The following is a 13,942-nucleotide window of genomic DNA, read 5'->3' on the forward strand; positions in this document are numbered from 1 at the left end:
TTTATTTATAATTTTTCTCTAGGTATAAAAATTCAAAGAATTTCTCCAAGAATAAGATTAAGCATAAGAATATCTGGTGGAAGAGGGGATAGAGGTGTATTTTGACTCCTGTTCCAAAGATAAATAAGAACTGTATCTTTTATCATGACTCAAATGAATGATAATGAGGATAGTGGAAGATGCCATCTGTTAGTTCTTTCTCAAATGACCTGACATTCAAGGCATAAGTTAAGTCACTCTGGTGGTTTTTGAAGACAGAAAATCAAATAAAGTCTTACAGATGATCTAGTCAACAAAATGACATGTTTAAAAGGCAAAAAAATTTAAGAATCTCGAATTTCTAATTCCAACTCTGCTACCATTTGCCAGTGGGTATACCTCAGCATGAATGGAAAAATAACCCTGTCCTCAGCCGGGTTTCCACATGCATACTGTGCTATGAGCAATGCTCCTACTGGTTAAAATAGAGGTTTTGCAATTGGTAGTTGTGGCATCCACTGAATAACTCAGTGGTTTTTGCACACAGCTGCTCATTACCTGGGGAAACTACAAAGTAAGAGTCTAATAAATCGATGGGTCTGCTCAGCTAAGGTTCATTTGTATCCTGTCTCATGTTTATATCAGGAGAGAAGGGAGTTAAGACAGCTCAGGTTATTTTTTCCATTTAATTGTGGACATTCTATGGATATTTTTAGTAATTACAGAATTCCAGCCAAAACCAGCTGATTAAATCCCCCATGAATACTGACTGCAGCATCTAAACAGAAGATATTTGAGCCACCCTAATAGATCAATTATTTAGACATGGACTTTGTCTCAGTAGTCTTCATATTAGTTGGTAGTATAGCTTGTGGAAACAATCTGCATCGACTCAAAAATAATCTGAAAACATTTAATGTTGTATGGCATATGGTCCAACTGCATTAGAAAATTTACATGAAAAGAGGCAACGTAGAAATAGTAAAATTTGAAACCTGGACTTCCAACAACGTAGAGGTTATTGTCCATAACCAAGACCAGTACCTTCCTGGTCCTCTCTGTGAGTCCACGTGATTCAGAGATTAATTTCTACAAGAATGGTTTCTATCAATCAAATGTCATCCTATAATGTTTTGCAAAATAAAGCATTTTAACGTATAAGCAGCATTGGAATAACCCGGATGTGGCCTTTACAATTTCTGGATGTACTACTGTGTATTTCAATAATGACACTCTAAGTCATCAATTTACATACAGATTAGGTCTTCTCCGAACTGATGCTGGCCAATATGTTCAAACAATGATGACAGCATGGGCAACAGGGCCACCGTGGTGTAATTGATGATCTGAGTCACCCCTTTGGGTTGGTTCCGGGTGTGGGTGAACTGGCCTTGCTTAAGATTTTCCATGGTCTTCTCCAGGTCCTCCGCGGCATTGTCCAGAAAAGCTCGGAGTGCACTTTTAACACTCTCCAGGCCAGTCTTCATCACAGTCCTAGAAAGGACGTAGGGGACAACTTATACCTTCCGACAGGAGCAAATGATATACAAATAAAAAGTGATCCTACGTTACGGTTATTCCTCCATTACAGTACCACCTAGTCAACTAAATTTTTAAATCAACTCTAAAATAATTGTTTCCGATCTACTTGAAGTTACAGCAGTACTGCTCTGTAAATCACCTTCCCCAAACGCCTTCACAGCCAACTTAATTAGGACCTGGGAGCAAAAGGCTGTGTTATTGCTTTATGTTTTCCATTAGTGGCCTCAAATTTTGAGGATAATTATTTTATAACTAACAAAACACAGCTTCTGAGCCAGTTTAGTTAATCTCAAATCCAACAAAGCTAGAATGTTTCCTGAAACAATGGGTATGAAAGAAACATTTAATGCCAGGTAGACCCACATACCAAATGATACAGATATTTTGTGCTTTAAGGGGGAACAATCAAGTCATTGCTAAAGAAGCCTCTGAAGGCTGAACTTTGTATGCAAGTAACATCCACTCCAATGCCACTAATTGTAGTAGGAAATGAAGATCTATAATGGTGTCTCCTTTCTGCATTTATTATAGGAAACACTTCAAGTAAAATCCTAAACACAAGAACAGACAATCAAAGAGTATCATGGAGTATTCTCTTTAGGAGACATTTATAACTTTTATTTAGATTTGTCCTGGATACTATATGAACTAAATGTATGGCTTGACAGCTGAATTGATCATGCTACACAAACTGATTTTGTAGTTGGTCAACAACATGCTTGATTTCTAGTCAAGCTGATAGCAGAGCAGAGTGGAAGGTACACAGCCTGGGGACTCAGTCTACCTACACACTTACTATGCAATCTTAAGTGTCACTTTACTCATCTGTAAAATGAGAATGGAACTCTCTTGTTTCCTACAAAGCCAAATGTTATGAATGTTGAGCACAAATACCATGCCTGGAAGCTAAGAAAACCTCTAAAGTTGTCAATCTACCATTTTTTTCCCTCACATGACATATTACCAATTCAACCCTCAGTTGTATTCCTAGCTGCTACAGAAATTACTCGAAATTAAATAATCTATATTGATCATAAAAATAAACTGCCATTGTATTAGTAATTTACAAGTTTCCTTTTCACCTACACTAAAAGTCTTTATTATAAATCCAAAGAATAAAATCAAACACTGGGTCCTTCTTAGCATTCTTATATGTATATCATCGTTACAGTCATTTATTTAGATAACAATGTATCCACTTACCTTGCATCCAAAGTCTGACCCAAAATATGAAGACAGTTGACAATTGACGTCGCATCATTCCCTAAGGAGGAAACAAAACGTGCATAAATTGCCCCGAGAATTTCTCAGTGTTCTTTTCTATTAATATTTGTGTTATAAAAATTAGTCAATGGCATAACTCAATAATAATTTAAAGTATTTTTTAATAATAAAGTTTAAAATCATGCAGTTTTTCTGCTTAAAAGTGGTTATGCAAATGTAAGTAGAAAAGCAATAAAGCATGTCTCACCAAATAGCCGACATGCTCAAGAAGCATTCAAAAGCACTGCACCACGCTAAAAGGGTTTTAACTGAATTCTTCAAGTATATTACCCTCCCCATCCTAGCTCATTTTATTTTAAAATCATATTGTATGCAAACTTTTTAAGTCAGCTCATATCCTTCATGAAATGAGGTGGGCTAAAGGTCTAAATATTTTAATTCCATTTTAATTACTCCAAGTGTCTCTTTCATATTTCATTCAACTGCATTAAGATGAATGAATCTGCCTGAATTTGACTGCATTAAGATAAATTAATTTGCCTGAATATTGTTGGTCTTTGCCAAAAAAAAAACCCAAAAAAACAAAAAAGCAGCACCAAACCATAATGTAAATAAAAATAAATAATTAGAGGCCAAAGAAGTTAAATAATAGTCTTATGAGATATTTGAAATGGGAGTAACTCTTCTTGAAAGTAATATGAAATTCACTCATTTTGATTCGCATATTTTATCAGGAAGCACAGAAATATGAGTGATAAAAGCACTATATATAATTTTCTTTGTGATAGCATTATAGAAAAGTAAATAAAATGATGAATCCAAAGTAACAAAATAAACTGACCACTTACAATATAGTTCGGCATTATCAGTTCCTCATTCTACACTTTTCATTATACACATACACACACACACACACACACACACACACCCGTCATCTCCTGAGTCCTCAGGTTGTCAACTCCTATTTTAATGTAAGTTTTTGAAAATGTTATATTCTTTATACAAAAATGTATCCTAAAATAAATGACTTCAGTATACATGGAAATAACTGTTTTAGAACATGGGCAAGCCAGTTTAGTAATATGATGTAAATAAGAAAAACATAAGTTTTTACTAAGACTCTGAGTTCTTTAAGAACTCAATTCCATTTATCTTGTGTTATAAATCTCAGAATTTCTGCTAATAACGAAGACAAAATGAGCAGAAAGGCAGAGTTTGTTACTTCCTCATTTATTGACAGATGCTGGTCCTAGGGCTTCTACTGCAGCCCTTAGAAGTATTATTCATTTAATTATTCACTCACTCAACAAATACATATTAAATACCAAGCACTCTCAAACTTTTAGTAATAAATAAAATAAATTCATCATGGTATTTGCATTTTAATAAAGGATATAGATAATGAGCCATTTAGGAAAAAAAATCAACATATAATGTCAGACCACGATAAAGAAATATATTTTAATAGCAGGGAACAGGGATTACAGTAATTGGATAGAATAACAGGGTGAGTGCTCATGGGTTTCTCTCCAAGGTGGCATCTGAGTAGAGGTTCTAATGACATGAAGGAACAAACCATGCATCTATCTGGGAAGAGGGCCCAGGCATAGGGGACATCACATGCAAAGGCTTTGAGGCTCTCAGGTGTTCCAAGCAAGGAAGTCAATCTGACCACTAAGGGGGTCAGATTAAGGGGAAAGAAGTAGGGTGTGAAGTGGAGAGGCGAGGAGAGGACAGGTTCTAGTCTGGCAACCAGAGAAAAGCACATGGATTTTTTTAAGTGCAACAGGAAGACATTCATAGGTTTTGAGCAGTATGTGATAAGAAAAGAATTCACAATGTGAACAACTCTGGAACAGCAAGAGGGGATATTAATCAGGAAGCTATTGCAGGAGCTAATCAGTTGACTGATGATGGTGAATTCAGACTGGGATATTAGTGGGGAAGAAATTAAGGATATATTTTAAGGATTTACTTATGGATTGAATGTGAGGTGAGGGAGAAAGGAGCCAAGGAAAACACTAAAGTTTTTCATCTGAGAAATGGGTGACCCGTGGTACCGTTTAATAGTACGAAGAGAGCAAAAGGAGAAGCTGAGTGTGGAAGGACGGGGAGAGAGGGGGACGGCCACTGCTTTGCACATGTTAAGTGTGATGGGCCTCTTAGTGATTCAGGTAGAGATTTACCACAGGCAATTAATATAAAGTTCTGCAGTGCAGGGAACAGATCTGAGCTGGAGCTAAACATTTGGGCATCATAAACATACAGATAACTTCTAAAATCATGGGTCTGAATGGAATTAGCCAGCATGAGTATAAGTACAGAAGAAAAAAAGTACTGAGACCTCCAGCATTTGGAGGTATAGAAGACAAGGAAGATGCAGCACAGAAAATAAGAAAGAAAAGGCCTGTGGAGAAGCTGGGATGCAATGCCATGTGTATGAGTCCTATGCAACTGCTATTCCTATGCAAGTGCTGGATCAGAGAGGCTGGTCCCTTATTCTCTTCCTAAAACACACAATTCTGTTTCTGTCCCTTTCTCTTCTGAGCTACTGTCTCTTAGTACAGATGATCAGTGTTTGCACCAAGTTCACCGGTGCCCTTTGCCATGGGGTGACCAGGAGTATTTTAAACTTCCCATTCCTGTAAGCTCAAGAGGCTGGGATTTTTGTTAGCTTTGTTCTCTTCACCTGAAATAGTGTATGACATATAGCGGGCACTTGATTAAGTATTTGCAGAAAGGCTATGTGAGGTGAGTAAGAAGAGTAGGATATAGCACCAGTGGCCTGACAAGTTCTGTGGGTTGAATGAAAGTATGTACTGGGAATATGAGATCTCTGTGAGTGTTAAAGTAACAAAGTGTAAGCTCCATGAATCTTTACATGTCGGTATATGCCATATTACATGCAATACAACTTTCAATGGAAACACCTCAGTGTAAAAACTGGTGGGAAAGGGACCCTAAGAAATGTAGAAAAAGTATGCATTGAGTCTTCAACATTTTAATTTGCAGACCCAACAAATGCATGTGAAGGCTGCCTAAAATAATGGTTATTCTTGAAGAGACAGAGTATGTGGTGACATGAATATTGCCCTTCTTAAGGCTATCCAGATTACCATCATCAGAAATATCAATCATGCTATTAGGAAGAACAGGAAGGGCCAGTAAACTGTGCTAGGATAATAAAACTTTCAGGTGGTGATGGCATTTTCATGTGCCTACATTTATGTAATTGCTTAATTGCTCTGAGTGGTATGAAAAAAGAAAGTCTGATACTTTACACGCAACTCACATTATTTCAAGGTCCCGGCTACTTCCCTTGTCCTCAAACATACCTTTCATCAACTCTAAACACCCAGAGTAACAATTACAGATTGCCTGTTTGTCCTTAAGATTGTGTGTTTGTATCAGTGCGTGTGTTGTGTAAGCATAAGGGGTACATAATTAAAATCACAGTTTGCACATAAGTGTTGATTGATTGGTTCCAATTTAATGGTGAGTACATGCGTGGTGTTTGTTTTTTCATTTTTGTGATACTTCACTTAGAAGAATGGTCTCCAGTTCCATGAAGGTTAATACTAGAGGTATTAGTTCACCATTTTTTATGGCTGAGTACTACTCCATGGTATACACATACCACATTTTATCAATCCACTCATGTATTGATGGACACTTGGGCGTTTGCACACTATCTGGGTGAAGGGCACACTTATAACTTTGACTCAAATGGTATAAAAACAATTTATGTAACCAAAACGTTTGTACCCCTGTAATATTCTGAAATTAAAATAAACAAATAAAATCACAGCTTGCATCTGATTCTAATAACAATGGACACTGGGTTTTAAAAAACATAGCGACTCTCATAATGCAACTCCCTAAATAATAAAAATAACAAAGTTAAATATGTAATATAAATATAAATAATATAAATAAATTTTTTGGACTTTAATCCAAGTTGTTTTGCAGTTTTTAATATAAGGTTTCTATACTCAAAAATTCTCAATGCTATCTCCAATCTGAAATATCAGGTAACACTTCTGTGTTGTAATCTGACAGACTGAGGATTCTCAGAATGTTGACTTTCCTCTGGAGACAGCAACAGCATTCATCCTAATTTTTCTTCTTCTCTACTTTATTTTTTAACATGGCTCTTGAAATGATGTTGCATATTTTCTCCTTGGAAGAAATTATGAATCTTGGCAGAATCCTTATTAATAATGTGAAACAACATTACACTAGAGCATAAAAATTTCTCTCATAATTATGAAGGAATAGAGAGAAACCAAAGCGTGTCAATTACTTTATTACTTTTAAAAGTCTGTGATATTCAAAAGAGTGAAATTACTGGTTCCCTAAATTGGTGAGATGTTTTAGTTAAACTGAGAACACACTCTGCATTAACTACATATTCTATTCATTTGTCTCCAAGTCAGGAAGTTCTCCCAAAATGCTATGCTCAATTGAAGGAAATATCTGTATTGTTCTAATATTATCTTCTGATATTACTTTCATTATAGGTACCTGATTCAAATATTTGTGAATTTATTTCTCTATCAAAAATAGATTTTTATAGTATACATAAACAAGTTAAAGCTAGGAAACTCTTGTCTTTTCCATGTATACTGTCACTGAACTACAGAATTTTTAAATGAGAGAAATACCTTAATGATCCTTCAGTTACAAATAAAAAGGATCAGCAAATAGTAACAGATTGTGCATGACTGAACCACTCAATTCTCAGATATGCTCTGTCCTCAGAGATTCTGAGCGCTTTAAATGATTGTCCTTTCATTTTTACGTGTCTTACCAAGCAAATGCAAGCACAATCTGAACCTTGACAGAGATATTAAAAACATATTAGTTTCATAATATCTCCTGATGCAGGATAGTAGTCATCATTTTAAACACATGAATGGCGTTTTGGAGGAGCTATTAGAGATATCAACATAATCCACTAATTTATTGATCAGGTAGAGATATCAGTTGATGAAATTCACTCTATTACTTTACTTACTATTTACCTTTAAAACTCTTCTAAACATAACATTAAAATCTATGCACTGGTATAAATTAGGCATACTTACCTGGAGAAAAATAAATATTTCAATAACAGCTACTGCTTCATTTTAAACCCATGATAATATTTGTTCAATATTCCTCTAGCTAACATCGAAGTTGTATTAATGATGGTATATGTTGAGTGCTAGGTCAAAGTACTAGAAATGTTGGAGCACTATGCTCATATTATATTACAAAATGCTGGCTTTGCCGCAAGTAGCCCTAGAAATCCCTATGTCATTGATTCAGAAATCTCCAGTAACTCAGGGGAGTGTCTGGAGGATTGAGCATCTCACCACAATGTTAAAAATTCACCAGAAAACTGGAAAGTAGAAAAGGCCTATGCTACAAATGATAAATATTTTGTGCCAGCCTTTTCCAATAGTTCCTGGAACTGAAAGGATCACTGCTGGTTGAGTTTAATGATCTTGTTATTTGAAGGGTCATTAATTATGTGTTATTTCCTTTTCAGTGTAAGTGCCCTAAGTGGTGTTATGGACCCCTTAAGGAATCAAAACAATGTGACTCTCATAGATTGTAGGATAATTAGATACTACATTTTTCTTAATAATCGAAGCACGCACAAAAAAGGAAAGCTTGGGTTATTCATGAATGTAAGAAAACTTCAAAATTCATAGCACTAGTCTCATTGTCATAAGTGTCTGCATATTTATCTGTCTTCTCTGTTAGACTGAAGGCTTTTTTTCTTCTTTTTTGAGACAGGGTCTCACTCTGTGGCTCAGAATGGAGTGCAGTGGCATGATCACAGCTCACTACAGACTCAAATAACTGGGCTCAAGCAATCCTCCTGCCTCAGCCACCCTAGTAGCTAGGACTATAAGTGTGCACCACCATGCCCTGCTAATTTTTAAATTTTTTATAGAGACAGAGTCTGGCTATGTTGCCCAGGCTGGGAACTCCTGGCTTTAAGTGATCCACCCACCTCAGCCTCCCAAGGTGTAAAACACCCAGCCTAGACTGTAGGCTCCTTGAAGGAGGGACCTGGTTGGTTCATTCATTCATTCATTCATCAGATATTTATAAAATACCTACTATGTGCCAGACTTTCTTCTAGGCACTGAGGATACAACAGTAATTCCTCACAGAGCTGAGAGTTTTCTGTGAGGAAAGGTGTTAATCCAGTACGCCATCAGTGGTATGAGAGAAAGGTACAGGGAGCCAGAGAATGTTATAACGGTAGAAGGAGGGAATATAATTGGGGGTCCAGGGAAGCTTTTTCTGAAAGGGTAATGTCTGGATTGAAATCTGAAGGCTGGATAGTTTATTATGGGTGTGAAGGATTGAGGAGATGAGCGTTACATATGGGAATCCAATCTCAGGCAGTAATCACAGCATGTGCAAAGACCCTGAGCAGAAAGAAACACAGCACATTCAAGAAGCAGAGAGGCGGCCAGTGAAGCTGAGGAAGCATAGTGAGCAAGAGAGAACATGCTGGAAAATAAGATGCAGCGGCGCACAGGGAATAGAGTGTGAAGCGCTACCACAGCTAGGTAAAAGAACGATCTCTACTCTACAGAAACGGAAAGCCACTGAACATGCAGGGGTGTGACGAGAGAGGCGATTGTGAAGACATGGTATGATCGCTGCGGAGCACAGTATGGAGAGGCAAGAGGGGGTTCGGAGAGAATGGTTAGTGTGCGCCAGGAGGAGGGTGCAGGTGAAGGATGCCTGCAGACTGGTCTCGGTGTGGTAGTGGAGAGAGAAATCTTCATTTTTCTATCCTCACTTCCTGAGAGGATGCCTCACACATAGCCAACACACAATGTTCACTGAAGGGATGCACAAAGTGAATGTCACTATGCGGTTAGATTTTTTTCGCACATAAAAATAAAGCCCTTAGAGAGCCCTGACATGCACACGCTTGTAGCACCATCGCTATTACTGTTGGCGTCTTAGTTGTGAGATTCTGTTTCCTCTAAAAATGACTGGAAGGTTCAAATAGATGGTAACGGGAGGGCTTATGTATCCTCTATCTGCCTTGAAATTAGTAATGAGAATTTCCAGGTAGCAAAAGTGAGAGGAAAAATGATAGGAATAAAAACAGTATTTCCTTAGTCAACACTGGGTGCTTGAAAATGGCAAATGGGATCCTTATCACTGGTCAGCCTGCCGAGGTCCTATTTATGTCCTAACCAGATTTCCAAAACACACGTGTGCACCGACTTATAATCACTAGCAAGCATTTCAGAGTTCTGACAGGGAAGCCTGTATTTAAACAAGATGCTATTTTCTTTCTTTCTTCCCCACCCCATAGAGCATTCCAATTGATGCACCAGAATTCTGTAGGGAACACAGCTCTCCCCACTTTTAAAAACCTCATCTTTTTAAAAAATATATAAAATGGAATAGTTTAAATGCCTCAAGAAGAATAGAGGTGGTATAAAAACACCATTGATCTCAATTCTTGGACAGTGTTCTTCAATGTAGAGGAAATCTCCTCAAGTAGACAGAAGATACATACAGATACAGAAGTCCAAGTTTTGGGAATCCTCACTTAGTATGTCAGAAAAATCTTTCAACTACAGGTGAGGTTTAGAGATATAACTACAATTTGGCAGCCAACACGGAATAAATATTCCATTTATTCCATATTCCATATTCCATTCCATCCCATCAAACCCTGATCACCACAATTATCACCACCAGGACAAGTATTTTGTCTCCTTATTTTAATGTTCCCCTCCTATCTCCAATTCCTGATATATTTAAGGCTAACGTGTATCTTTCTACATCTTTACCTTTGCTCATCATAACAAAATTCAAGCATTTCTTTGTTAACCTCAACTATCAATTGTCTTAACTTAGATTAGGTCATGGAAAAATTTTAAAACGTGAATGCAGGAAAATGATGTATTAATAACATAAAGGTCGAGTGAAAGGAAAAAATAAGAGAGGAATATCATGATATAAACAACCACTGCATATATGCTACCGGGTCTCTCTCGTTGGGAAAATCCACAATGGCATAATTAAGAAATCAAAAAGTAAATAATATAAAGGCTTCATTGTGCATGTATTTTAAAAACCTAAGTCCCCAAGTTTAGTTTGTATGTAATTTGATTTATCTAAATAAGACTTAAACAAATTAGTAAATAAAATCTAATAAGACTTGGAATACCTTACATGTGAAGGGTATCGGGTTACAGTTTACATAGAACTGCAACATTCATTATTTCACCTAAGATTTGATACACAATGGATCTCTATGATTAGCAGTTATTTTACCCTACTTTAAAAACGAAAAAAAAAATACAAGTTCAGAGAATTTAAGTCCATTGTCTGAATTATTCAGCTGGTTAAGACACAAAAATAGGACTTACATCTAGGTTTTCTGATTCAAAGCCCACTATTCTCTCTAGAACATATTAGTGTCTAAAGCCAGGCTATAACCCTAATAATGTGTAAACTTTAAATGCTTAAAATTTAATTTGGCAAGTCTATATTAGAGTATGCTTGATTAATAAAGGCTCTTGAAGTTTCTATTTTATAGGCAAATGCCAAAGCAAACTGAAGCAGTAACAATAGACACTTTTAATAATTTGAGGAATGTGCAAAAATCTGTTTTTGAGGGGTAAAAACATATAGCAGGTCTCCAATTCTCATTAAAAGTAAGGCTAATAGTATTAAAGTCTTATTAATAGTATTAAAGGCTAAGAGATTTGAAACACAATGCCTAAGTAGAATAAAAGGATCACATAGAGATGGAATGAACATTAAAGTCTAGTTCTTCTCCAGTCGTTACAACAAACCATATAACACATTTATCTTCAATTACCAAACTTAAATGATACATTCGAAAGGAAAAATGGAAGTTCAAGAACAGGCAAAATTAATCCATGGATTGGAAGTCTACATGTGGTTCCTCTGCAGATGGTCATAATTTGGAAAATGGCACAAGGGAAGCTTCTAGGATGTGGGAAATGTTTATCTTGGCCTGAGCAATGATTAACTAGATATATATGTATATAAAATTTCATCAAGTTGTTTTTAAGATTTGTGTACTTCACCGTACACATGAAATACTTCAAAAAAACTTTAAAAGGAAATGATAGTAATATAGGAAAATCAGAATATACATTAAGTAGGAAGTTAGAAATATTATGCTCTTTAATAAGAATGTAAAACTGTAGCTGAGAAATAAGTCCCCCATCAGTGCTATATATATTCAGAGATATTACTCTCTGAAGAAAATGGAGAATATTTGTATCCACTGTTATTCTGAGAAGATTAGAGAGTATATAAAAATCCTGTCTGAACAATTTTCATAAAAATTTTTCTCTGTTGAAGACAAGTTAAATGAAAGACAACTGGAAATTATTCTGAAGATAATTGCCCCATTGATTTTAAATAACGGAAACATTAATATAAAAACTCAGGTAATTTATGTGAAATATAAATTTTAATTACTAAATTTAAGAGTGCCAAATAATAGATATGATAATACTAGAAACCAAACACAGAATTAACTAATTATATCCAGAAACTTACGTCTCAGTTTATTTACTGTGGCTTTGTAGAAATGACTTAACTTTTTTTTAATTTTTAGTTTTGCCTGGAAATGGAACTGAACTATAACATCTATACCAATGCACTAAATGTTTTATTACTAAAACTACCCCAACACTGTCTCAAAACCTATACAGCAAAGGGCTCAAATTTGCTTTGGCAGTTTATAAAATCAGACACAGGAAAGTGCAAAACACAAATTCTACCAGCTGCTACAGAGTCCTAAAGCCCCAAAGCAGGGAAAATGTGTGGAAAGTGAGTGCCCACCCTGCATGGCTGTCCAGAAGCAGGTGCTCAGGAACATGGACTTCAGCTATGTGAATTCCCAGAAACAAACAGAAACTGACTCTGGGGTGAGTGATGCTAGAAAAGCCACTTCTGCCAAGTGAAGCTCCGAAGCTCCCTGGCGTCAGTGTCTTGACTATGAAGCTCCAATGTTTGGAATGCAGTAGACATGCAAATCTGTAGTCAAGAGCATTAAAAAAAAAAAATAAGTGCAGTTTAAAATTTTGATTTATAACAGCTCATTATTTAATCTATCACAGATAACCAAACACAAACCCGAGGGCCTGGTTTTGTTTTATCCCTGAAATAAAATATGGAAGAACTTGCCACTTTCATTCATTTGCTCTTTAATAATACAATCGTTTCATTTTCAGTTATACTTTGGACTAGTATAAAAAAGACTCAGTCCTCAATTTCACCATAGATAGTGTTATATATAAACAACCTCGAGGACCTTTTCTTGGCCTATGACAACCATGCATGCAGCCATGCAGACATGCACTCATGCGACATAGCAGCACACAACACAGTGCAAAAATGGCAAAGAAAACCAAGTGATGGCCATGCTGGTATTTGTTCAAGGGTCTCCTTACCAAATAGTGAAATCCTATGCCTGACAAGAACTCCAAGTTTGCAGAATAGGCTGAAGACAAAAGAAAAACAAAAGAGAAAAGGGAAGGGGGAAGGGAAGGTAGAAAAGACAGGGAGAAATTAAAAAAATAAAAAAAAAGGGAGAAGAAAAAAGAAAAAAAAAAACAGCTGATATATGAGCCGGAAAAAAGCAACATGATGTCACGCAGAAAGAATCAATTCTCTGAGCAGAATGTGGAGTAAAGGTATTAAAGAAAGAGTCTTTGAGTGCATATCTTTAACAAACATGGTTAAAAAAGCACATATTATAAGAAACCAAAAAAAAATTGAAAGCAAAGCTAATTAATATAAAAGCAATCTATATGAACCCCATCAGAACATAACTACTGAAAAACCACAAGGAAAAAATTTAATTTTATTTTCCCAAATGTACCAGTGAAATTCTAGGTTTTTTAAAAAGTCATGGACATTAGTTAACAACAGAAGTATAGTGCTCTGGGCATAAAATGTAACTTTAAGTTCTAATATGTTTTATTATTTGAAATTTCTTTCTTCCCCAATCTTGACCACGTCTCTTAAATAGAAATCAAACATCCAGTGAATTTAAACACAGGGAAGTAGGAATGGAATTTGAACTACTGATAATCACTCAGAGGGTAAAATTACAAGACTCTTAATGCTAATGATAAATTGAGCATGTTTCTTAATTCCTCTAGAGCAAGTTCCTGGGTCT

The 13,942-nt window shown here is 36.0% G+C and overlaps 1 protein-coding gene across 1 annotated transcript in view; it reads right to left on the reverse strand.

Annotated features, from left to right (window-relative positions):
* Positions 1 to 13,942, reverse strand: part of RYR2 (ryanodine receptor 2 (cardiac)) — a 509,242-nt gene that overhangs the window by 135,028 nt on the left and 360,272 nt on the right. Inside the window, 3 exon segments of the mRNA XM_012660153.1 lie at positions 1,189 to 1,473; positions 2,725 to 2,785; positions 13,212 to 13,261. Of these exon segments, the coding sequence (XP_012515607.1) occupies positions 1,189 to 1,473; positions 2,725 to 2,785; positions 13,212 to 13,261 (396 nt within the window).

The sequence above is a fragment of the Propithecus coquereli genome, unplaced genomic scaffold (genome assembly GCF_000956105.1).
Source record: "Propithecus coquereli isolate 6110/MARCELLA unplaced genomic scaffold, Pcoq_1.0 Scaffold66, whole genome shotgun sequence".
In the NCBI taxonomy this organism is placed as follows: Eukaryota; Metazoa; Chordata; class Mammalia; order Primates; family Indriidae; genus Propithecus; species Propithecus coquereli.